The sequence below is a fragment of the Emys orbicularis genome, chromosome 17, assembly GCF_028017835.1.
Source record: "Emys orbicularis isolate rEmyOrb1 chromosome 17, rEmyOrb1.hap1, whole genome shotgun sequence".
NCBI lineage: Eukaryota > Metazoa > Chordata > Testudines > Emydidae > Emys > Emys orbicularis.
In genome coordinates this window covers 13,000,624-13,026,499 of record NC_088699.1, presented here as the reverse complement: position 1 = coordinate 13,026,499, position 25,876 = coordinate 13,000,624, and the positions used below count along the sequence as shown (strand labels likewise).

At 44.4% G+C, this 25,876-nt stretch overlaps 1 protein-coding gene across 1 annotated transcript in view; it reads left to right on the top strand.

Annotated features, from left to right (window-relative positions):
- The window catches only part of LRRC75A (leucine rich repeat containing 75A), a 188,426-nt gene extending 164,711 nt beyond the window's left edge, over positions 1-23,715 (top strand). Inside the window, exon 4 of the mRNA XM_065418472.1 lies at positions 23,091-23,715. Coding sequence (XP_065274544.1) covers positions 23,091-23,715 — 625 coding nt within the window. The remainder of the gene's footprint in view (positions 1-23,090) is intronic.
- The last annotated feature ends 2,161 nt before the right edge of the window (positions 23,716-25,876 follow it).

Here is a 25,876-nt window from a genome sequence, read left to right as displayed (position 1 = left end):
AATTGTGGAATACGGGACACAGCAGCGGTCGCCTCTGTCCCAAACACAGAGGTAAAATAACCTCTCTCCTCCTACTCGAGATTCCCGTTTATGCAGCCTAGCATTGCCTTAGCTCTTTTGGCCACAGCGTTACACTGGGGGCACCTGTTCAGCTGGGTATCCACCACAACCCCCAAATCTTTTCCAGAGTCGCTGCCTCCCAGGACAGAGTCCCCCATTCTGTAAGTGTGGCCGACATTCAGCCATTCTTAATGTGCATCGTTTGCTTGCGCCCACTTTACCAAGTGATCCAAATCACTCTGAATCCATGACCTGTGCTCTTCATTTTTTATCCCTCCCCAGTTTTTGCATCATCTGCAAAACTTTATCAGTGATGAGTTTGTTTTTCTTCCAGGTCATATATAATACTTTTTATCAACTGTAGGGCTGTGACCTGATCCCTGCTGAACCCAACTGGAAATACACCCACTCACCGACCATTCCCCATTTACAATTACATATTGAGACCTATCGGTTAACTAGTTTTTAATCCATTTAATGTGTGCCATGTTCACTTTATATAGTTCTCATTTTTTTAATCAAACAGTTATGGGGTACCAAGTCAAAAGCCTTACAGAAGTCTATTATGTCAACACTTTTACCTTTAATAACTAAACTTGTAATCTCTTTTTTTTTAAATGACATTAGCTTGACAGGATCTATTTTCCACAAATCCATGTTGATTTGAAATAATTACACTACCCTCCTTTAACTCTTTCTTAATTGGAGTCCCGTATCAGCTGCTCCATTATGTTGGAATCCAGGACCTTCCCTGGTGCTCCAAGATGCATTAAAAATCAACATTAATGGTCCAGTCAGTTCCTCATCCAGCTCTTTTGGATGCAAGTTATCTGGACCTGCTGATTTTAAAATGTCTGTGGAATGGAAAGAATATTATCATCATCATCTGATGAAACTATATCATCTGTTTTTCCCCAAGTACAGAACAGAAATATTTGTTGAACACTGCCTTGTTATTGATAATTATAGCATGTGAATTAGAATTTGAAAGCCAGGTTATGACAGATACTAACAATGTGTCACTTTCATTCATCCAGTCCATGATTATCTGGAATTGGAAGAAAAGGAGACAAAACATTGAAAGTATGGCAGGTACATGGATCCTTGAGGTATGTAGGCTGGTAGCATCTTGTGTTGAAGATGATTCTTAGGGATCTGAGCACTCTTTGAAGAGAGGGAAGCTTTAAGGATGCCGACTGTGAATACTAGGTTCTTGGGGAGAGACTCCTATTGCCGTTTCTTTCCCTGACAATATGGACTTGAGTAAGGGTGGATGATGCCAAAGAAATTTGGTTTTAGGTTTTGCTGAACTTGCAGGTCGCAAACCTGAACATGGCCTCTGGAGAGGAGACCTGGGTGCATGCCTCTTCTTGGCTGGCAGCAAGGAAATGGCTGGTTCCATCCTCTATACCAGGTTGGCACATGAGGAGATTCTTAGTTGACTGCCAGCATCCATGACCTGCAGACAAATCAAGAGGAGGATGGATGTGCTTGCTAACAGTCTCCAAGTGCAGGGCACAACTGACTGCACAGAAACGACCCTCCCCTCCCCTCCCCCAACCTCAGTCCTTCTGTACATACACTAACTATTACACCACACTCTTTCTAGGAGCCACTTTCTCACTGAGATGCCTCCTGTGAAGACGGCTGGCTCTGTCTTCCTCTGATTTAGACAGTAAAGTGGGTTAACAATGGGGGGAGCATTTCTAGACTCCATAAAGTGGAAACTACAAACCTTAGCAGAATTGCAAAGGTGCTTGGAACACGAGGAGACCAAAAATAATTAATCCCCACGGGTATATTCCCTTTTACCAGTAAAACCTTAGGAATGTGTGTGTATTGGGAAGCTCAAAGCACTTATAGGTATGTATCTAAACCCCATCTTTGCCAAAGGCTCTCTGAAGAAAGGGGAGAGATCTTTCCAGGCTGTTCATATCTAAAGACTTGGTTTTTACAAAGGCTTAAATGTACACTGGTTAATAATCCCCTAAAGCATTCGGTGGCAGTAAACAAGGAGCTAAACCAGCCCTTTGAATACTCACAATGGAATACAAATTCCAGAGCACAGAATAAAGCTTTTTTAAGTTTTCAGCAGTAGCAATGAGTGCAAGTTGAAATGTTTTACTCTAGAACCAAATGTCCCCAGAGTTCAGGGGTGAGCTGCAGTTCTGGCTCAGGACCATTTCTATTGGATTCCTAAGTGATGTCTGGATTTAAACATCCAGAATGTGGTGGCTTTTTCTTAATTGTACCAGATTTATCACCAAGCAAAATTTGAGCCCCTTGAAAAATCAAGTTTTGAACCTACAAAGGAAAATACAGCCCCTTCCCTGTTGCCTTGAACTACAAACATGCTTGTGGCAGGGGCGGACTCTCTCTGCTGCCAGCACTTTGAACAAGAAGCAGCTGCAAAAAATATCCCCCTACGCCTGGGAGAAACCCTTTATACCAAGGTGCGTGTCTCAATCACACAGTGAGGAAGGAAGCAGTACTGCTTGACAAACTCAGTACCTAGGAACTGCCACATGGAGTCAGACCAGGAGACTCTCTCATCTAGGAGCCTGTCCAATACAGGGTTTCTTGCATATTGTAAAACAACAATGAGGTTTCTCCCTAGCCCTAAGCAGATAGAAGGGATATAAATCCTCAGCTTTTAGGGCATAAGTCCAGCCTTTTTTTATGCTAATATCACTGTTGATCTCATCAGCCACAGAAATGCTCCATCCTTTTTTGGTTCTCCCAGAGCTCATGGCCCCAACTATATCTTGTGATTGTCTGGTTAATTGAAGCTTGTGTAAAAAAACATCTTGTGTTGTCTTTCAATATCATTGGGTGTCCCTTAGTTCATGTCTTAGGAGGGAGAATATGGGAACAGCCTACTCACCTTTGCTCTACTGTTCCTTATTTTTACATACTGCTATTTAACTCAGAGGAGGAAACAATAGAGGTAAGTTTTGGCCTGATTCCTTCCTCTAGGCCAGGGGTCGGCAACCTTTCAGAAGTGGTGTGCTGAGTCTTCATTTATTCACTCTAATTTAAGGTTTTGAGTGCCAGTAATACATTTTAATGTTTTTAGAATGTCTCTTTCTCTAAGTCTATAATATGTAACTAAACTATTGTTGTATGTAAAGTAAATAAGGTTTTTAAAATGTTTAAGAAGCTTCATTTAAAATTAATTTAAAATGCAGAGCCCCCTGGACCAGTGGTCAGGACCCGGGCAGTGTGAGTGCCACTGAAAATCAGCTCGCGTGCCGCCTTCGGCATGTGTGCCATAGGTTGCCTACCCCTGCTCTAGGCTGTTGAGTTGAACTGTGTTTGTGGTTACTCTTAAAACAACAGTAAATACACTTGTTGTAAATGTTTATAATCCTCTTCCCACTTCCAGAGTATCAATTCTAGTATAGCAGCATGTGACTTCCCTCATTTGGCTCAGGAGTGAAGACCTTGCAGAGGTGATCTGAGAAGAGGCTCCTGCTGCTAAGGACAGTAAATGTCCGAGTGCCAATTCTTTTTTTGCGTTCATTGGTTTCTAGGTCGTTCTCAATGCCCAGTGTTAATGCTGGTACCTTCACCTTCCAGTGGATTCCCAGACGGGCATTTTGGTCAGTAAATACCCACTTTCCTCCCTAAAAGACCAGTGCAAGAATCCAACCCTTGCTTTTGGATGCCCTCCTAAAAACACCACCATTTGTACAATAAGCTTCTATTAGGCTGTTGAAACAACTTGCTGTTATAAGTATTTGGGACCAAAATTAAAAGTGCTAAATCCCTCAAGCAGGGAAGCCTCTCCTGTGTTGGTAACTCGTGAGCTTGTGCAGTTCTGTCAGGGGCTTTATGGGATGCCACTAACAAGAAAGATCTGCCTCCCCTTCATTGCATCAGCTGTTCAGCTACCCTCCAAAAAAAGGTTCAATAGCGCAATGTTAGTTTAAAGAATCTGACATCATCAACCTCTCTATGCTGTGCTGCAGAGAAATGCCCTGAATTAAAACCAAAAGGGACTTCCTTGTTCAGTTTCCTTGGAGCTTAGATACCAATATTTTTATGGCACTTAAGCAGATCACAAAATGTTCTTTGGTGGATTCTGTCAAAATCACCCTTCTGTTTCACACTGTGCAGCCTCAAACACCAGCAGTGCAGAAGAAATTAACAAGGGTTTTACATTTACGCGCAATCCTATAGCTGCACCTTGTGAATGTGTATTTCAAATCATGGGGCCACTGCCGCCCTTCTGCACTTGGCAGAGGTCTGTCTACCCCTGTGGAAGAGGCCTCTAGAATTTAATAATGATGGAACCAAGAGGAGACTACAGACATTCTCTGCTAAATATTATAGACTTTGTGTAATAAAATAGTCCTGTAGATTTTTAGGAACATCCTATAAAATTCTATAGCAGAAATATAGTTCTATAGTCAGTTCTCCTGGATGGTCGGACACACACACACACACACACACACACACACACACACACACACACACACACACACACACGTTTCATTACATTCTACAGGACTTTTCCAGATGGGCAGGTTCTGAGAGAAGGAGCCTGCAGCACACGGAGATATCCAATAACACAAGAACTTGGATTAGTCTGCCCCTGTGATTTGGGAGATTGTATTATATAGAAATCACATTCTCAAGGGCAAAAAAACTATTCCTAAAATATAAATCACTGCTGCCCTCAAGGGAGGAGGAAAATCCTCCAGGGAAGAGAGCAGGGCAGTTTCTCTTCTCTCTCCTTTGATATTTTCTTTGCAGAAACCATACCTGCTCTCGAAGTAAAAATGACTGGTCCGAGGTGACTGCCTCAAGCAGAGTCTATACTGCTGCTAAGAGGATGCCATGAGGTTACCCTCTGCCACCCCATGTCCCGCCTTTTGCTAGGTCAGAGTCAAAGTCACAGGCCGTTCCCCCTTCAAGGCCTTACCTGAGCTCACTCTACTTACCTCTCACTTCCTCCCAATCCTTCCTGTTAACTGTCCCCGTCAGGCCTCTGCAAGTCTCTGAACTCCCGACGAAATCAACTGGAGTTGAAGGTGTCTAGGACTTCACGAAACTGGGCCCATAGTTTCCTTGTCCCACTTTAAGCATCGCATCGGGTTGAACACTCCCGCTCTACAGTTGGCACAGGCTCCCATATTCTGCTCTCCGAACGCTCTCCGTCTCCCACTTTAAATCCTTGTTTAAATCCACTTTTGTGCTTCAATACCATCTGCCTGGCTTTGTTTTCCCCCGTGGACATGGTATTTCCTAAGGAGAGTCCTTCTGTTGTCCATCATACCTCAACAATTTTCTCTGCTCCTAAAGTGCTCTATCCTGCTACTTTGTAACACCTGTAAAGCAATAAGAATGTCTTGGATGAAAGCTGCCGCTGAAGAGAGCACCCTCTCTGAGGTAGGTATTACAGGACAGTTCAGATTTTACAAAGGTCTTGGAGAGGACACTAGAAACCACTGTAAAATTAGAGGGTTATGGAAATAGGAAGTTAGGCCCTGCAGAATTTAGACGCTCCGCAGGAGCTTACCTGCAGAGAAGCTAATAGTCTAGCTTCATGCCGTAGACTGAGCCATTTTGGATAAAATAGGAGTTAACCTCCGTTGGCTCATTTTAGCAATCTTTACAAATGGGGGTGCAGGTAAAGTCCCTCATCCACAGTGCGCCTGATGTGCTCACCAAGTAGAAAAGCACAGGAATGCGCTGTATCAAATACAAGGTGACCCTGTATAGAGACTGCTAGACCAAGAGTGCACAGTTCTGTAAGATTACCTACAACCATGGTCTGGCCTCGTTACAATAAATCACTGAACAGGCTGTTGACCGCAACTGTCCGAAGTGCTATTTCACAGAACTGTAGGACCTTGGCTTTCAACCTGTGGTCTGCAGACCCCTGGCGGGGGGTGGGGTGGGGGGGAAATAGGGGAGGCGCAGACTAGGTCTAAGATTTCCAAAGAGGTCTGCATCTCCATTCAAAATTGGTTAGGGGTCCGCACATGAAAAAAAGTTGAAAACCACTCGTGTGGGACAGTTGGTGCGGGAGAGGTGGCTTCCATTGGAATTTTCCAACATCCTATAGACACACAGTTAACTAGTAACCTCCTCCCTTCCACAGGAAAAACAGGCAATCACAGAGATGTAGGGCTGGAGGGGACCTCGAGGTCACATCTGCCCCATACTGAGGCAGGATTAAGTACACTTAGATCATCCCTGCCAGCTGTTTGTCTAACCCGTTCTTAAAAACCTCCAATGACCGGGATTCCACAACCTCCCTAGGTAACCTGTTCCAGTGCTTACCTAAACTACCCTTACAGTTAGAAAGCTTTTCCTAACATCGCAGGTGATTATCATTTATGAGAGCGCACTGGTTTGTCAACAGCAGCCTACTGAGTTCTCTCCACTTTAACAGTTTAATTCCCAAGCCTTGCTGAATAATTAATAGTAGCAAGTGCCCCATCAAATTCACATCTGTCTTTCTGCCCATGTACGAGTTAAATTTGATTAGAGTGTGACACTTGTTAAATGACTGTGAACATAAGAACGGCCATACTGGGTCAGACCAAAGGTCCATCCAGCCCAGTATCCTGTCTACCAACAGTGGCCAATGCCAGGTGCCCCAGAGAGAGTGAACCTAACAGGTAATGATCAAGTGATCTCTCTCTCCTGCCATCCATCTCCACCCTCTGACAAACAGAGGCTAGGGACACCATTCCTTACCCATCCTGGCTAATAGCCATTACTGGACTTAACCTCCATGAATTTATCTAGTTCTCTTTTAAACCCTGTTATAGTCCTAGCCTTCACAACCTCCTCAGGCAAGGAGTTCCACAGGTTGACTGTGCGCTGTGTGAAGAACTTCCTTTTATTTGTTTTAAACCTGCTGCCCATTAATTTCATTTGGTGGCCCCTAGTTCTTATATTATGGGAACAAGTAAATAACTTTTCCTTATTCACTTTCTCCACACCACTCATGATTTTATATACCTCTATCATATCCCCTCTTAGTCTCCTCTTTTCCAAGCTGAAAAGTCCTAGCCTCTTTAATCTCTCCTCATATGGGACCCATTCCAAACCCCTAATCATTTTAGTTGCCCTTCTCTGAACCTTTTCTAATGCCAGTATATTTTTTGAGATGAGGAGACCACATCTGTACGCAGTATTCAAGATGTGGGCGTACCATGGATTTATAGAAGGACAATAAGATATTCTCCGTCTTATTCTCTATCCTTTTTTGAATGATTCCTAACATCCTGTTTGCTTTTTTTGACTGCCACTGCACGTCTTCAGAGAACTATCCATGATGACTCCAAGATCTCTCTCCTGATTAGTTGTAGCTAAATTAGCCCCCATCACATTGTATGTATAGTTGGGGTTATTTTTTCCAATGTGCATTACTTTACATTTATCCACATTAAATTTCAGTTGCCATTTTGTTGCCCAATCATTTAGTTTTGTGAGATCTTTTTGAAGTTCTTCACAGTCTGCTTTGGTCTTAACTATCTTGAGCAGTTTAGTATCATCTGCAAACTTTGCCACCTCACTTTTTACCCCTTTCTCCAGATCATTTATGAATAAGTTGAATAGGATTGGTCCTAGGACTGACCCTTGGGGAACACCACTAGTTACCCCTCTCCATTCTGAAAATTTACCATTTATTCCTACCCTTTGTTCCCTGTCTTTTAACCAGCTCTCAGTCCATGAAAGGATCTTCCCTCTTATGCCATGACAACTTAATTTACGTAAGAGCCTTTGGTGAGGGACCTTGTCAAAGGCTTTCTGGATCCCCCTTGTCCACATGTTTGTTGACCCCTTCAAAGAACTTTAATAGGACATGATTTCCCTTTACAGAAACCATGTTGACTTTTGCCCAACAATTTATCTTCTTCTACATATCTGACAATTTTATTCTTTACTATTGTTTCAACTAATTTGCCCGGTACTGACGTTAGACTTACCGGTCTGTAATTGCTGGGATCACCTCTAGAGCCTTTTTTAAATATTGGCATTACATTAGCTATCTTCCAGTCATTGGGTACAGAAGCTGATTTAAAGGACAGGTTACAAACCATAGTTAATAGTTCCGCAATTTCATATTTGAGTTCTTTCAGAACTCTTGGGTGAATGCCATCTGGTCCTGGTAACTTGTTACTGTTAAGTTTATCAGTTAATTCCAAAACCTCCTCTAGTGACACTTCAGTCTGTGACAATTCCTCAGATTTGGGAATCTCCCAAACATCCTCAGCCGTGAAGACTGAAGCAAAGAATTCATTTAGTTTCTCTGCAATGACTTTATTGTCTTTAAGTGCTCTTTTTGTATCTCGATGGTCCAGGGGCCCCACTGGTTGTTTAGCAGGCTTCCTGCTTCTGATGTACTTAAAAAACATTTTGTTATTACCTTTTGAGTTTTGTGGAGGTGTTTGTCTGAGGTATCCGCTAAACTGTAAAACCATGAACAGTCACTGTGCAAGGGACACTATTGCAGTGTGAGGGGTCCCAAAGTCACATTAATATACATGGAGTCTCATTAAAATCTCTAACCACCAGTACATTATTCAAATGTACTTACTGAAGCTTAAACACACAGTCATTTAGTAATAGCAAGAGATTGATCACGCAAAGTAAGTGCTAAAAAATCTCCATGAAGATCTAATAGAAAAGAAGATTAGAAAACTATTGATATATTTAAAAACAAAACACAACAACACATCACTCCAGTTCTCCTCCGCTAGCTCGACCTTTTCACTCAGGGACTGCTACACTCAGATCCCCTTTGAAGTTACTTTAACCAGAATATCAAGAAAGATTTCAAAGGCTTTAAGGTCTTTTTCAATTTTGTTTTAAGTAGTGAGCCAAGGAACATGGTATGTTCTAAAACACTGTTAGAGATGGCATCCAAACTGGAACCATGGCTCTAAACCCTTCTGGGCTCAAGCAGCTTAAGGTATGTCTACACAGCAAAGAATAACGCATGGCTGGCCCAGGCTTGTGGGGCTGTTTCATTGCTGTGTAGACTTCCAGGCTCGGGCTGGAGCCTGAGCTCTGGGACTTCCCAGGGTCCTGGCGCCCAGGCTCTAGCCTAAGCCCCAGTCGGCTGGCACAGGCCAGGCACAGGTGTCTAATTGCTGTGTAGACATACCCTTAAATTCAGATTTGAATTTGGGCTCAAAACCCATCTTTCTACTGGCACAGAAAAGGAGCCTTGGATCCAACCCCTCACCTAACTTGGGGAGAATTTGGATCTGTATCTAAAATGTCCTAGTTCACATGTGTTTCTAATTAGTTTGTTACATACATAGACACACACACTTATTTTTAGTGGGATAGCTCAGTGGTTTGAGCATTGGCCTGCTAAACCCAGGGTTGTGAGTTCAATCCTTGAGGGGGCCGCTTAGGGATCTGGGGCAAAATCAGTACTTGGTCCTGCTAGTGAAGGCAGGGGGCTGGACTCAATGACCTTCAAGGTCCCTTCCAGTTCTAGGAGATAGGATATCTCCATTAATTTTTTTTATGCCCACAGATTTAATGCTAGTGAAAGATCAATGTCCCTGAGAATGAAATCTACTTCTCTATAGAATGGGTACAGCAAAGACAATGCGAGTGCAAGGCTGCCCCACCAACCTGACCTAGAGGGACCCCCCCAACCCATTCTCCTGCAGTCCCCGCTGAGACTGCCAAAGGGGAGGCTTCCAGGTACCTTGGTAGCGATAGTGACGTGGATGCCTGTTCATTAGGAACTGGATGGCAAGTGCCAGCTTGCTTCAGCAAGTCCACAGATGCCCAACAGTAATGACTTTCAGCAACTGCCAGCCTGTGCTGCATTTGCACTGACAGCTCAAAGGTGAAAGGCTCTGGCTCCTGTTACCCAGGTGGTCTCCCAAACGCAGATGCTGAAAAGTCTGAGAACATCTCACTTCAAAGCAAAGGATTCAAGTGTAGGTTGCTTAGAGAAGATAGCTGCATTCCACCTGACCTGTTAGCAGTAGGCAGATGGGGGTATGGGCATTAATACCTTTCATCTATGCTTTAACAAGCACCTTCTCATTTCAGCAGTGTATCCCATGCACACTTTGCTCTTGTGGCTCAGATGTTAAATGGTGCTTACTGCATTCTTGACCTAAGCCCACTGCTAAACTGCACCCAGGAATAATCTTATCCATGGAAACCGAACTTATTAGTCCAAAAATAATTTAAACATCAGCCTCTTTTAGTCTGATCCCATTGACCCAACCTCCTGCAGTGACCTTTGATCCTGGGCCGGTGCATATAAGAAGTTGTCCACTTAAAAGATCTAAAATTTGTAAAATGCTTCAAACCCTATTTGTCTATTATGGGAGAATGGGCCTGAATTGTATGTTTGAACCTTTAAGGGCTGAAAGTCTGTTTACTAGTGAAGCACAAGCCTCTTTAGCGCATGGTAAAAACACCTAGCAAAAGCAGAGCTATTGACGAGGCTGTTACATCAGACATTACATTATGTAAGTTTCTTCTATTCAGAGCACAGTTCTCCTGCTGCTAGTATGCCTGAAAAACAAGTACAAGGGCTTACGCAACCTGCTGTATGAAACTCCTCTCTCCTGCTGTGCTGGTCTTTCGGCTGGATTACCAAGGGGAGGCTACAGAAAGATGCTGTTTCTTAACCCAGAAATCCCAGTGTGCATTCAAAGATTATGCAAGTGTAGAGCCGTGCAACGTGCTGCAGATTCGGTTTACAGCCGCTAGCTAGGCCCAGCTAATCCCCTGCATCCAAACTTGTTGAGCTCTGCATCTGGTGCAATGTCTACAATGGGCAGAACCCAATCCCCGTCTCTATTAGGCTGGGGCTGCTGTAAGATGCAGAAGCCATGTGAAGTGAAGCAGGGAGAGGGGAATGGTATATAAGAAGACTCCTTTATTTAGCTAGCTAATCCATTGCTGGTTTTTCCATTGGACTGCTTTAACATGAAAGGGATGCAGAATTCACTCCAGTCACCTGCAGAGTAATCTTGAGTTTACAGTCAAGTGGAACCTTTTTTGTTAGGGTCCTTGTGTTGGCAGGAGCCATAATGCTGGCTACACGCCCACCTCATTTCTTTGGTACTACATTTGAGTCGAGACCGAGGTTGTTGTTAATGACTTCTCTGTGCCTCACTTTACCCAGTGGTAACTACATCAGTTAGTCTAGTACAGTGGTTCCCAAACTTGTTCTGTGGCTTGTGCAGGGGAAAGCCACTGGCGGGCCGGGCCGGTTTGTGTACCTGCCGTGTCTGCAGGTTCGCCCGATCGTGGCTCCCAGTGGCCGCGGTTCGCTGCTCCAGGCCAACGGGAGCTGCTGGAAGCAGCGGCCAGTACGTCACTCGGCCCGCGCAAGGGAAGGGAAAAACAAGTTTAAACTTGGTTATGTGTGTAGAGCAGACAGGCCTTTAACCTCCCGTTTGCTCTCAGTGACTATTGAATGGTGCCTCATAGAAGTGCTGTGTCTTACCCTAACATTCTCGCTGTCCATACTACTCACAGCTGCTATTGCAAAATGATGTTTCCCCTCCTATCAATTCCTCCCCACCTTCCTCCCTAGGCAGCCCAATGCTTCCTCATCTGTCAGGTGTGGCTCACTTCCTCTGCAAGACAAGCCCTTTGAAAATCTGAATTTAGTTCTTAGCCCGTTCCCAGAGCCCAGAATTACTGGTCAGATTCAACCCAAGTGGTTGCTACCTCCAGTTTTAAAGGAAACTTGACGCATTGAGAGTCTGGTGTGAAGGCTATAACACCTCTCCCCATCCCAGCTTCCCCTTATTTAAATTGTTCTCCTCCCACATCCCCTAACCGCACTTTCACAAATCATGTGAAAAACCCCCACATATTTAAATGGACTTTAAAGACAGTCTGAGTTTCATCTTTTCCCCTCATTCTACAGACATGCTGCTCTGAATCTAGAGAGATTCAGAAAGCGCTGCAGGATGTCTTAGGGAGAAACTTCAGAGGCAAGGGGAAGCCTTTGTGATAAATGCCCCAGAGCCATTTGAAAGCAGTTGTCTGAACTTCTTGACCCAGCAGGATTGAGTAGGTGGAGTGGGCAGGAGACTAGTTACTTAGGCTGCCTGCCTGCCTCCGAATTTCACAGTTAGATTTGGATATCAGCAGCATTCAGCCAGGCCATCTCCTCAGCTAAGCAGGGTTGGGTCAATGGAGTCGAGGGAGGCAGGCTTCCAAAGTAAATCGGTCATCTGTGGTGCTGCAGGAAGTGGCATTGATGATTCCCGATCAAGGAGTGGCACTTTCTCCTTGGAGTTAGAACTTTATCTGAAGCCCCAGGGTAGACGCTGATTACTGTGCAGGTGCCATCTCAGCTTTTGGACAAGATCCTGATCTCCAGGGACTATACAAGGTATTTAATCCAGGTTTAAATTCTGGCTAACCAATTTCACCCTGCGCTTTGGATGGTCATTAAGGTACAGGACAGGGGGAAGTCAAGTTGCGTTTCTAGCTCTGCCACTGACTGCTTGTGGGACTTTGGGCATAGATCACGTGGCTTTTGAAATTTGGGCATAATCTTGGGGAGGTCAACTTGACGCATCTATAGATGCTCTAGTTGCTCACTGCCTGTAAGGTGAAAAAAGAAAAGGCAGCCACAGATGTCTCCAATTGGGCACCCACCGTTAATTGACATTTGAGGTTTGGGCACCTTTTCTGTGCTTCCATTTCTCCCTCTGTAAAATAGGGATGACGCTTGCCCACATTGTAGGGGTGCTGGGAGGGCCCAGAGGAGGCCTTCAGCTCTGGCTTTGAGGGAAGTTACAAATGTAAAGAAGAATCGCTGCATTCATTTTTCATAAATATACTTTTAGTAAATCAGTATAAACCGAACACAAGCATCTACAACTTGAATGTGGAGAAAGACCTGAAATTTCCTTCTTTCCTACATTTTGTAAAAGGAATCAGTTAAGTTGTGGGTGTATCCAAAATACTTACCCACTCCTGAATCCTTGGCCTGGCCCTGTGCATCAAGTGTGTGTGTGGGGAGGAGGGGAGGGCAGGCAGGACAGCGGTTACGGTAGATTCAGCAATGGGGAGTTCAGTCATTACAACATTGTGGGGAGGAGGGGGGGCTCCTGGGACAGTGCAGGAAGGAACTTCCCTTATGCTTTTAGCACAGGAATAGTAACTGTACTCTCCCTATTCCTCTGACTTAACCCGGGGACAGGAAGCTGAATAGAGAGGTGGCAACATCTGTTTAGGAGCCCTGGGCAATCACGCATAGGCCAGTTTGGAAACTAATTTATTAATGAATATTTGTGAACTACCATGAGACTGGATGCAAGGCTCTATAGAGTGCCCAGTAGAGCATTCAATTTCCTCCACAGTCCTGTTACGTGGTACTGAGGGTGAAAATGGCTGTTGCGTTTAATAGTGGATGAGTGGTACTTATACGTCTGTTACTTGCTTTGGGACACACCTAGACGTAAGGTGCTATAACTTAATATTTTATAAGGTCAGAAGGGACCACTGTGATCATCTAGTCCAGTGGTTCCCAAACTTTTACAGCCTGTGAACCCCTTTCACTAAAATGTCAAGTCTCGCGAACCCCCTCCTAAAAATGAATATTTCCAGGGATTTTCTCCTTTACCGGAGTATAAATTATAAAAGCAGTGATCTTGGAAATATAAAATTTGTTTTTATGACATGCTTATTACACACTATTTATTATTATTTATCATTACAGTATTTTTATTACATTATGAAAACGGCAACACTCTTCCAAGATCTCACTTTCGTAGCTTGTATCACTTTGAATAAGCCTGTTATAAGACAAGGCACCTATGTTTCATCAAGGAGTATCAGATGTGAAACAGCATGAAGATATTTAAGAAGCCAACTCAAAGAGTTCCTCCTACACAAGCATTCAGGTCTTGAGCAGTCCAGGCAAACAACGCACGTTACAACAAAGCTTAAACTTGTTCTTCATAATCATTTTAAAAACAATATTAGCTGCCTATTTAATTTTAAAAAAGCAAAAAATATCCACCTCCCTTTCCATTTCTTATAAGGAGCCTTGAAGTTTAAATCTCCTCAGTGTGATAGATCTGCTTGCTTTGATCTGCTTAGCTCTTGGAAGATTAGGGGCTCCGGGCTGCTGGCCCCATGCCAGGGTCCCTAGGGACAGCTCTGTCCGCCATTAGGGAATTTTTCCCCGAGAACCCCCTGTAACATTTCATGAACCCCCAGGGGTTCACGAACCCCAGTTTGGGAACCACTGATCTAGTCGGACTTCCTGTAAAACACAAAACCATAGGACTGCTCTGAGCTAATTCCTGTTTGAACTAGAGCAGATCTTTTAGAAACGCATCCCGTCATGATTTAAAAATTGCCAGTGATAGAGAATCCACCACAATCACTGGTAACTTGTTCCAATGATTAATTACCCCACTGCTAAAACTCATGCCTTGTTTCCCAATCTGAATTTGTCTAGCTTCAACTTCCAGCCATTGGACTGTGCTATACCTAGTGGTGTGATGCCACAACTTTCTAGTGAACAAACTTTGCACTAAACTTTCCAGCTTGATGAAGAGTTTGCGTCACTAGCTCTGTTCTGTCAATGGACGCGTCAATCCGACATTTGCATGCGTTAAGCGGTCCCACCTTTTTTAGTGACAGCCCACCAAATGGCATCCTCCATGTGCTATGACCTCACATGTATAGTGTGTCCGAGGTGACGCTGTGCAAAAAGCGCCATTTTGTTCTACGTTTTTGGGATCATCCTGTGGCCTGGAACCAGCCCACAGGTGGCCAGTTAGTCCACATTTTTTGTAAATTTTGGAGCATGCAGTATATGCGTTGCCTAAATAGGTGGAACACCACTGGGTACCTTTGGTCTGCTAGATTGAAGAGTCCATTATCAACTGTTGGTTCCCTGTGTAGGTACTTTGATCAAGTCACCATTTAATCTCCTCTTTGTTAAACTAAATACATGGAGCTCCTTGAGCCTATCACTGGAAGGCATGTTCTTTAACAGTTCTTATGGCTCTTTGAACTCTCTCCAATTTATCATGAACTGGAGACACCAGAACTGGGCACAGTATTCCAGCAGCGGTCACCCCAGTAGCAAATGCAGAACCTCCCTACTCCATATTCCTGTTTATACAACTTGTGACCACATTAGCCTTTCTAGGCACAGTGCCGCACCTGGAGCTCATGTTCAGCTGAGGATTCCCCAAGTCCCTTTCAGAGTCACTGCTTCCTAGGATAGAGGCCCCAGTCCTAAGTGTGGCTGACGTTTTTCATTCCTAGATGTACGACTTTACATTGGTTTGCTAATGTTGCACTGCTTTAATACAATGTGAGTGTTCTCTTGCGATGGGTAAGAAGATGGTGCTCACAAAGCCGCCTTTAACCTAATGAGACTCTAGAAAAGATCCGAGTCAGCAGCTGGCCCTTGTGTGGGGATAATTGCTGTCAATATAAAATAACTGAAGTTACTCCACCAGCGTCCTGCCGAACCATCAGCCAGTACACTGCGAAATAGTCACCTGAACCCATGATAAACAGAAGAGCTATAGAATGAACAATGGCTACAACACTGAACATGGAGGTTAGTAGTAAAGGTCGCACTTGCATAGTGCTTTTCAGCCAAGGCTCCCAAAACACTTCACAGACCTTAATGACGACTCTCAGCACCCATGGGGAGGTAGGTGAAATGTACTGTCCCATTTCACAGATGGGAAATGGGAGCCCAGAGAGGTTAGTGACTTGTCAGGTTGCATGGCAGGTCAGTGGCAGAGTTAAGAATACTAGGGCTCCCAGCACCGTGCTTTAGCTACTAGACCACACTCACCCCTTTCGAAACAGGTGATGTGAATAGTCTGTCTTCCTCTTATGGCGACATACTCAGACACACAGACTTGAAGGTCAGAAGGGACCATCATGATCATCTTCTAGTCTGATCTCCTGCACATTGCAGGCCACAGAACCTCACCCACCCATTCCTATAATAGACCCCTAACCTGTGGCTGAGTTACTGAAGACCTCAAATCATGGTTTAAAGACTTCAAGTTACAGAGAATCAACCATTCACGCTAGTTTAAACCTACAAGTGACCCGTGCCCCATATTGCAGAGGAAGGCGAAAACTCCCAGGTCTCTGCCAATGGGACCCAGGGGGAAAATTCCTTCCCAACCCCAAATATGGCAATCAGTTAGGCCCTGAACATGTGGGCAAGACCCACCAGCCAGACACCTGGGAAAGAATTCTCTGTAGTAACTCAGAGCTCTCCCCATCTAGTGTCACCAGCCGTTGGAGATATTTGCTGCTAGCAGTCGCCGGTCGGCCACATGCCCATTGTAGGCCATCTCATCACATCACATCATACCCACCATAAACTTTTCAAGCACAATCTTGAAGCCAGTGAGGTTTTTTGCCCCCACTGCTCCCCTTGGAGGTTTTAACTCCCATTGACTTCTGTGGGAGCAGAGTTAGGGAGTTACACAAGGGCCAAGTTGATCCAATTAAGAGTCAAACTCACGATTCCAGGGAGGTTGGATATTCAAAGCCTGAGTATAGGCCACCAAACCATCACTTGTGGATAATAATAAAGCTTTAGAAATCAGTTTGTGCAACTAACTAACTGATTGCATTAGTCTATTGTAGCAGCTCACACTCTATAGTCTAGATGTCCATGTGAAGCATTTGCTGGGAAGGCTTGATTTCCTATGGAGGTCTTAAATTTCACAGCCAGGCTTGGGTGAGATTCTGTTTAGTTCACAGTTTGACAGACGAACACACACACTCAGAGCAGATAGGTTGAATTGGCCCACGCAGATCCATAAAGAGACTGGTGAGCCACAAAAGACAAAATGTTTTAATTCTCCTGTGCTGTCAGGTATTCCCCTAGCAAGCAGTATTACAGGAGATGACTAATCTAATGCAGCCAGGTAATAAGAGGCTAGCAGCTTGTTTCCACTGCATAATTTCCTTTGCAGAGTTGTTACTGAAATCTCAGCTGACCTGGTGAAGTTGCGTGACATCAACCAGCTCCTTTCCAGGATCAGCTGTGGCATTCAGATGTTTGAAGTTGTATTAGTCAGATGTTTTAAGTAAGTACAAATATTAAGCTCTTCCAGTATTTAGCCAAGCCCCTGAATGGAAGTTGGCTTTAATCTCTCCCCCTATCAATTTTTACTTCTTCCTTGTAACAAACATTTTAAAAGAACAATGAAAACAAAGCACCCTTAAACCACCTATAGGGAACAATCCAGCATTGCCAAGGAATGGGGGACCTATTAGATCGGACTTCTCTGACCAGTCTGTCAGGTGTTTCTTGTCTAAAGCGGAACTCATTGCTTTTCCTGTTTGCCTTCCCCCCCCCCCCCACCACACACACCCGGTCTAGCTTAGTGGGGGGTGTGGGGGTGTTCCCAGCCAGATGGTTAGCCTGCCACAGATCTATGCTCTACATGTTTAGTGAGAAAGATGGCTCAGGGATTAATGGGATTTAGCATCCCTCTCTTCCAAACTGGTAGTTCGAGTCCAGCCTGGGGCATTGGTGATGTGAAATCATCACTAACAATGGATAAATCACACACACCCTGGAAGTGAGAATATTTTTCTGCACCTTTGGAGGAGTCCCTGTCCCTCTCTCTCCCCCCACAGTAGAATCAGATAATTCAATTACCTGAGGTGTGGGATAGTGTAGTGGCCTGCTAGACACGGGGACCTGAAAGCACTTATTCCTTGTGAATGGGATTTTCAAAGGAGCAGCCTCTAAACTCTCATAGGCATGTTGAAAATCACAACTTACCAGGGTAGTACGGTGGTAACTAAACATCAATGATTATTTACCTACAATATGGCGAGGCTGTCAGATTTTAGTTACTAGTTAGGCAGGTAAAGGAGCGAGCGGCTGTGAATAATGTATTGCAGGATTTCAGAGGTACCTTTTCAAAACGTCCGAGGCTCAACTTCCCTTTTTTGCACTGCAAAATGAATTGGACTTGCCCCTCTGACTACCCAGTGTGTAGAGTGGTATGTGGTGCTATGTTGTGGGCACTCCTACGGAGCCATGTAGAATGCACTTATCGCTGTGGTATCAGAGTGCCATGAGAAGTACAACTTCATTACTGCCTGGGGCCTCTGTGACAGACTGACAACTGCCAGAGCCCATGTTAGAGTTGGGGTTAACTCTGGTAAGTGCTTAGCATGAGCGTAGGTTCTTTTTATTGTGTTTTAATAGGTTTTCTCTGTAGTGCTATTTACCATAAAAATAAAGTAGGTTTGCACAGGAAGTGCTGTGTGTGTGGTACCTTATATCTGTAGCAATTACTGTTAGTGGTCTCTGAAGAGAGAGCCTGCCAGCAGGTGTCCTTGGGCAGCCCTGCCTGGGCTGAGACTAACACAGTGAAGGATGAGCACAGTGTGCCTGGAAATACCCCAGTCAGAAAGGAGACACGTGGTGGGTCTCTACTCAAGAAGGGCAACGGCTGGAAGCCAAAGAGGGGGTGCCCTTGATGGACCACTGAGGGGGAAATAGAGGTGTCGTTGCTCTGAAATGTGACAGCATCCACAACATGGAAGTAATTCTGTGGACCACTGAGGCACGCCGTGTATGACAGAGAGCCCATAAGTCTCATGCCAGAATAAACAGGTTGTGGAGTGGGCTGGACAGTTTGTTCCAAACATACATACGGCTAAAACAAATATAGACCCACCATTGACTTAGCTGCATCACCAATTGAATCAGCTGCCTTCATACCTTGAATCAAAATTACAACCTACTGAATCAGATGCTTCTTCTACTAAACCCCCCGCTCTATTAAGTTTCTGGCCTGACTTGTTCAAGCCGATCGTCCATTTCAATAAGTGTTCTTAGAACAGAGTGTAATCACCCACCGTGATAAATCAAATCATAGACAAACCCTCAGGCTCGAACAAAACAGATCAGCTTTGTGAGAATTGCTTTCTGTGTGGCATAACACAGAGCCGATCATGGCAAGTGCTAACTCTAGGGGACAGATGGTCTCGCAAGGTCGCAAATGTGACCAGAGCAGTAAGCCTAAATTATTGAAAATAAATATAGCACAGGCTGTCTCTGTAAGACAGCATAATATTTTGTATTCACTATACACAGCACCTTTCTTCAGAGGATCTCTAAGTTTTCCTGACATACTACGACAGGGAAGGAAGCAGTATTAAAACCTGGGCAGTTAGAGCAGGAGACTAGAAATGCATCTATTGACAGGTCCCATTATCACTGGAGCAGATGAAGATACCGAACCTTTCGCCTCTAGGGTTCTAGTTTGAATCCTGATTTGGGTCAGTAGGGACCCTCTCGTGACTGTTCGGGTGGCATATGTGAAGCAAGTTGGATGGTTTCAGTCAAGTTCCCATCTCAACAGGTGTCCCAATTGACAAAGTAGCATAACTGGTACAGTCAGAGAAGCCAAAATTATGATGGGACGTGGAGACTGAACTGTCCTCTCTTAGAGGTATTCACTTCACACCAGTGATGAGGCTGACAGGCAAAGCTGCATAAGGGAAGCTTGGCCTTGGTCTGACCACAGGGTTCAACCATCCAGCACCCTTGTGACAGCAATTAAAAGCCACACTTTAAAAAGTAGCTCAGAAGACACACAAACACCATTATAGTAGGGCAATGTTCTGAAGCACGTGAGCACAATGGCTGCAGCCCAAAGAGGATAAGTCCTGGTACTGAATGCAGCCAACTAACGTTTGCCTTGGCCTCAAGTGATAGGTGTGGCGTTTTAAAAGCAGTAGGTTCTGGATTCGAAACCCACATCATAGGTAGGTTGTACCGATAACTGATGGCTGTAGTGTATACAACCAGTGATGTCTTACAGTATTGCTTTCAGAACAGCAAATTTACGTTAGAAATGGTGACAAGCAGAGGGTGGTTAAAAGGACAAATAAGAGAATTAAAAAAAAAAAAAAAAAAAAAGTGCCACACAGGAAAAAAACTGTCCATTTGATACCTTTCATGTGCATCAAATTCACTAAAAATGAGACCGCAGGTAACTTCTGTATACTGAAGAAGGAGTGTATTTTTATAAAGATACTACTCATGTACAGCATGGTTCCCAAAAGCCCTTGTCATTCACAAAGCATTGAAATATTTAACCCCTATTCCGAGTACACCAACGACCAGAGAGCTAACTCCTTACTCTCGCTGGATGACTCGCTATTGACTTCAGTGGGACGGCTTGTAAAGTTTTCAACACTCTCTCTCTGGGGTGCAAGGCCCTGCTTTATGCTGGAGTGGTGCTACGTCCACGATGGGTGGTAAATAACCCCAGCAAATAACAGGCTGCGGAAAGCCAGACATCTTGACTGCCTGTAGGTGGTCCGTGGCTCTAAGCTCCAGCTTCCAGTCTTGCTCTCCTTGTGGTCCAGGGAGGCCGGGCATCCATCCAGAGCAAGAAACAGACCAGCAAAGGAGGACTGAAATGTCACGGTGTTGCCCCTTCAGATCTCATTTAGGAACCTTCATTAGTGCTACGTGTCTGGGCTTAGGCCTAATTAAGCTGCTTGCAATGGTGCACACTGCTAGGAGCCAGGAGAAAAGGTCAGGTCGAGTCGAGGGGGCTGCTAATCAAATCGCTGCGTGAAGCAGCGCATGGTTTTCAGCAGTCTCCGGAGGTGTCCCAAACTGCTCAGCTCTGGCTCCTCGTTAAAGTAAGGAATTGTGCAGACAAGGAGAGAACAGATGAAACCAGCTGGTTTATAGCAGGCAGCCCTTTAGTGGACAGGAGATTGTGTTTATGGCGCGCACACACACACACACACCCACCCACCCACCCACCCCTCTCCCTCCTAAGTCTGGAGTGCCTGTTCCCTTCAGTGGTTTGAAGGGGAGTGTGCTAGTTAGACAAATACTTGAGCTTCGCAATTGTTCCATTTCACTTGGCCAGAAGGATAGCAATGCACAAGGATGATTGCCTAGTTCTACGGTAGGGTAGGAGAACTCAGGACAATGAATTCTCCTTGCAAGAGGGCTGAAATACTCGGTGCAGCCTTCTACATCGTCCTTGCTGTTCTCTGTATTGCGACAGGCATCACCGAGTACTAAATGTTCCCTTTCACTTCTCAGTGTAGAGTTGATACAGCTGAGTTCCCATGGAAGACTGAACTTCCAGAAAGTCAACGGCATAAAGGCACAAATAGCATCAAGACTATCTAGAATTCTTCCTGTTATAACTTTGGAAGTGCACCCCCAAAGGCATTGCTGCCCAAAAGAAACTATTTACCTAAGTCACGATGAAATGTTTTAGTGGAGTTTAGCAAGGGCTGTAGGAGTTTGTATCCTTCTGCTCAGTGAGATATTGGAGTTCCAACCAACTGATTGGTCAAGTAGCTATCTAAATGCCACAGTCCCCATTGAAAGACTTAGGTAAGGAACAGACTATATAAAATATTATGGAGGATGTACATTTTTTCTTAAAGGAAGAAGAGTTTAATAGGTTCTTACACATCACCCAAGAAAATCTAGTGTAGCGTTCCCCTGCACATGCATCATATTGCAAGGGGGCACGCTGGCTTGTGTTGCCAGTGAATCAAAGCATTATATTCTTTATCACCAGCAGACCAAGTTACCCCAATGGCTCCTTGAGTAGAAAGGCCCTAACTTCTGCAGCCCTCAGTATCACATCCCGGGCCGAGGAAAGTAAAGGTAACGGAGATGGGCTCATTTAAACCCATGGTTTTGAGAGAGTAAATGGAACTAGAGTGGATGCAGTTACTAATTCTTCTACCAAAGGGGGTTCCAATCTGCCTTTCAGTGTTCAGGGTACGTCTAACCTGCCAATAAAAGATATATTAGTTAACTCGGGTTCAAACAACAGTAAGGACACAGCAGCTTAGGTTCAATCCCAGCTTCTCCTGAAGGCTTTATCTCAAGCGGAGTTCAACAGAACTGCTGTATATTCACTGCTAGTTTTAACACACATTAGATATTGCAAGTTAAGAACACTTTCCCCTCTCCCCCCCCCCCACACAGTGTAGACCCCTTGAGTCATTGTTCATAGTCTAAAAATGCCAGGGTAAGGGTTTACATCTCGATTTACACGGCAAGTCATGAACAGAGGCCCTAGGTAATTAAAAGAGAAAATGTGAAACTGGCAACACCAGCAATGCCAATGGTAAATTCGACAAAACTGTTCTTTAGCTCAGAGTGTGATGAAAGTCAGAGCCATATGCACAGTGGGCTGATTTGGCACTATCATTGTGGCAGATGTGCCAACTTAGCTAATATTTCTCAAGTGATTAACACGGATAGAACTCCCTCAGCCTCCTAATTCATTAGTGTTAAGGCCTCAGCTACTGCTACCGCTAGATCCTTGGAGCACTTTAAAAGCAACGTTGATCTGTATAACTCCAATCTGGCAGCGATGCTTATCGGCATCCACAGGAGCATCAGGAGACTAATTTATCTACCTAAGGCTTTTCTATAGCGTTCATCACCATAGCATCCAAGTCAAAAGCTTAATAGTAGTTATTGTTCGTAAACCACTGGAAGTACTAAATTGGAGTCAGGACATCTAGCTTTTAGGTCTGCCTCTACCATGCCTTTGCTCTGTGCCTCAGTTTCCCCACCTGTAAAACGGAGCAAAGCTTATTGCCTTTGATGAAGTGCTCTGCAATGTACGGATAAGTGCCAAGCGTGAAAATTGTCACTCAAGCGAGAATTCCTGTTTTTCTGCTCAAATGCTTCACAGCCTTTTTGCATTTTTGTCTTTTTAAAAGCAGTTGAACGTTCAGCTCCAGGACCCTGCAAGGGACTCCCAGAAGAAAGCTTCCTTAGGCTTGTAATTGAAACAGGAGGCAGCAACAATCTTTGAATACATTGGTTTTGGCTGCCATCCATTTTTAAGCCTGCACACAAAATCGGATTCAAAAATCCAGGCCTGACAGAGAGGGGTGCCGGCAGTTACGTATCCTGTTTGAATGAGTCATTGCACGGTCTCTCACAAAGCTGCCAGCACACAAGAAGTGATGCTTATTAGCAAAATGATGAGTGCCTATGTTAACCGTTTGTCTGTCGTTTTGTCTCTCTGCAGCTTGAAAGCTATCCTGGTGGGGACGCCTCAGAACAACACAGTAGATCTCTCTGGCATCCCTCTGACACTGAAGGACTTGGACCGTATCATCTCATACCTCCAGCACAGCTCAGAGCACATTGACAATGTGGAGCTGTGCTTCACGGAGCTGACTGATGAGATGTTCCTTCAACTTCTGCCCATCCTCAGTGCCCTGCCTCACCTCACCACTCTCTCCCTGAATGGCAACAGACTCACCAAAGCAATCCTTCGGGACCTGACAGAAACACTGAAGGACCCCAAGAAGTTCTCCAGTGTGACGTGGATTGATCTGGGCAACAACGTGGATATCTTTTCTTTGCCGCAGCCCTTTTTGGTCAGCCTCAAGAAACGCTGTCCCAAGCAAGGCAACTTGCCAACCATTCTGGAGTTCGGGGAGGGCCAGATGAGTGACTTGGAAAGCCAAGAGGGCCTGGCGGAGAGTCAAGAGGATCTGTGCTCAGCCGACGAAGATGGAAACCAACCTGACAAGATCAACAATGCAGGCACCAGACGGCTGCTGACAGAGAGAACCATTGAGGTTGGGACGCTGACAAATAAATGTGACTCTGAGCAGGAAGCTGCTTGTGAGGCAGCTCAGACTTGATGTTCAGCTGTGTGTCACTTGGCTGGGTACTTTGAAAAGAGACACTTTAAAACTGATACCTCACCTATGAAGGTTCTTATTAAGTGTTGATTTACATGTTCAGATGTCTACACAATCAATGCTTTGAGACTTTAGACTGTTGCCTCAGTTTCCTCTCATCATATGAATGTCAACCGATTTTGTTTCATAGAGAACATAAAAATGTGATCAAGTTGTATACTTATATTTTATAAAGCTGGCCACGTATTTTTAAACATTAGCAATGAGCTGTGCTTTTTATCTCTCTCTCTCTCAAAAACAAAAACAAAAAAAATCTATATCACCAAGGTATCGTAATGCCAGTTCCTTCAATAGCACAAAAGGAGAAGAAAATAGCAAACAGAATTTGCAGGAGAGGTCTCTGTTTTGAGATGAGATCATTCTGACTGAATCTAGCAAAATCGTGGTTTTAAAGTTTTCTCTCTTGTAAACGATGGGTAAATGGCTGCCACCCTAAGGAGGACTCTTGCGGAGACCAAATTAAACCTATCCCCACTCTGAATTCAAACCGCATTGAAGAGTAGCATCCTTGGTCAATGACAAAACAACCGGGGAATATTTCCTTGCACCAGCCAGTAAGGATGAAATTCACCTCCTGTGCAGAGGGGTCAGCACAAGGAGAATGTGCCCCGTAAGACCTGTTCTAATTGGAGTATAGTTGTTGGGCTGGGCACATGTACAGGGGTGAATTTCCACTGCAAATTCTTGCTCCTTACCACCACCATTTGGAATCTAGGAAGGCTGTCTCACTCTCTGGCCTTACAGGAGTTGGATCAGCAAGATGTCCAGTACCGAGAGCACATTTGGTCCTAGAGTTTGGCTACCACTCCCCCTACTGTAAATACCTCCATTGCTTTCAGTGAAGTTACTTGGCGTTTACGTCACCGTAACTGAGAGCAGAAGTTGGGACCATGTGCAAAGTCTGAATTCGAGGGTTTGGTTCAGGCCCATCTCTAGTACATGTAAAAGCTGTTCCTAACAGATATTTATTACAATATGGAATGTTTATAGAAGAAAAATGAACAAAAGTTTTCCTGGGGAAATTTTTTAATACACTGCCATTCCGAGGTGGGCAGGCACAAGCCAACGGAAGATCTGGAAGGCCTGTACCAGTCTTTTAGGTTACTTGACTGCCCCTACTCCCAATGACCAGAAGTGCTTTGTTTCTAACATTTTTAGAAGAGAAACGGTTTTGAATTTCTGATAGTAAATGGAGATGGGACCTGCACTGCTGGCTTTGAACCTGGATCCTGTCTTCCCCAAAGTTCAGGGGGGTTTGGAGCTGGAATTTGCAGTGAGACCCATCTTTCTAGAGCATTTCAGTACACTTAAAGGACCAAATCTGATTTCCTGGCATGAAATGTAGCCATTTGGCTTTCTGTTTGTGTCCTGTTCTTTGAATAGCTTTACAGCATCATCTCCTTGGCTCAGGCATGAGTGACAACTCTTTTGGCTTCATCTACAGGTACAAATACATTCAGAGAGTTTTCAAGCTTCCCTTTGGCACTAGCCTCATAACATTGCTACACTACCAGTCTGCTTCCCCTCCACATGCAAGAAAATACCTTATAAGAGATTCTGCTACTCGTTTAAATACAGCTGGCAAAATTTATTATGATTTGCATGTCGCTAACATTGTTTTTCTAACTGCTCATTCTTTTCGCCAGGCATAAAAACTTTGCAGTGAATAAACTTTTTCTGTTTGCAATAAAGGAGCTATCCATAATCAAAATAAAGGACAGTGTTTAATAGAGACCTTGTCTTGAGTTTCCATTTATTACAGGCTTCACACTACTGGGTCGGACCACAGTTCACAGCAGCAAAGCCCACAATATCTGCCTCATTGGAAATCTTTCCCTTTTAAAGATACATGGGTAGGTGCTTTATGAATGCATATCACAGATACTACAGTATTTCTCCACTAAACAAATGGTAGGCACACACCTCACTTAATAATACTTCCGGGCTGATTCTGCTCTCTCACATGGGATTTATACTGTTGTAAATCTATTGACACCTGCGTAAGAGCACAATTGGACTCTTAGCACTGCCTGCCCATTGGCAAAGCGCCACATCTCGTTTGAACGTGAAATGAGAATACTTAGAATCATAGAATATCAGG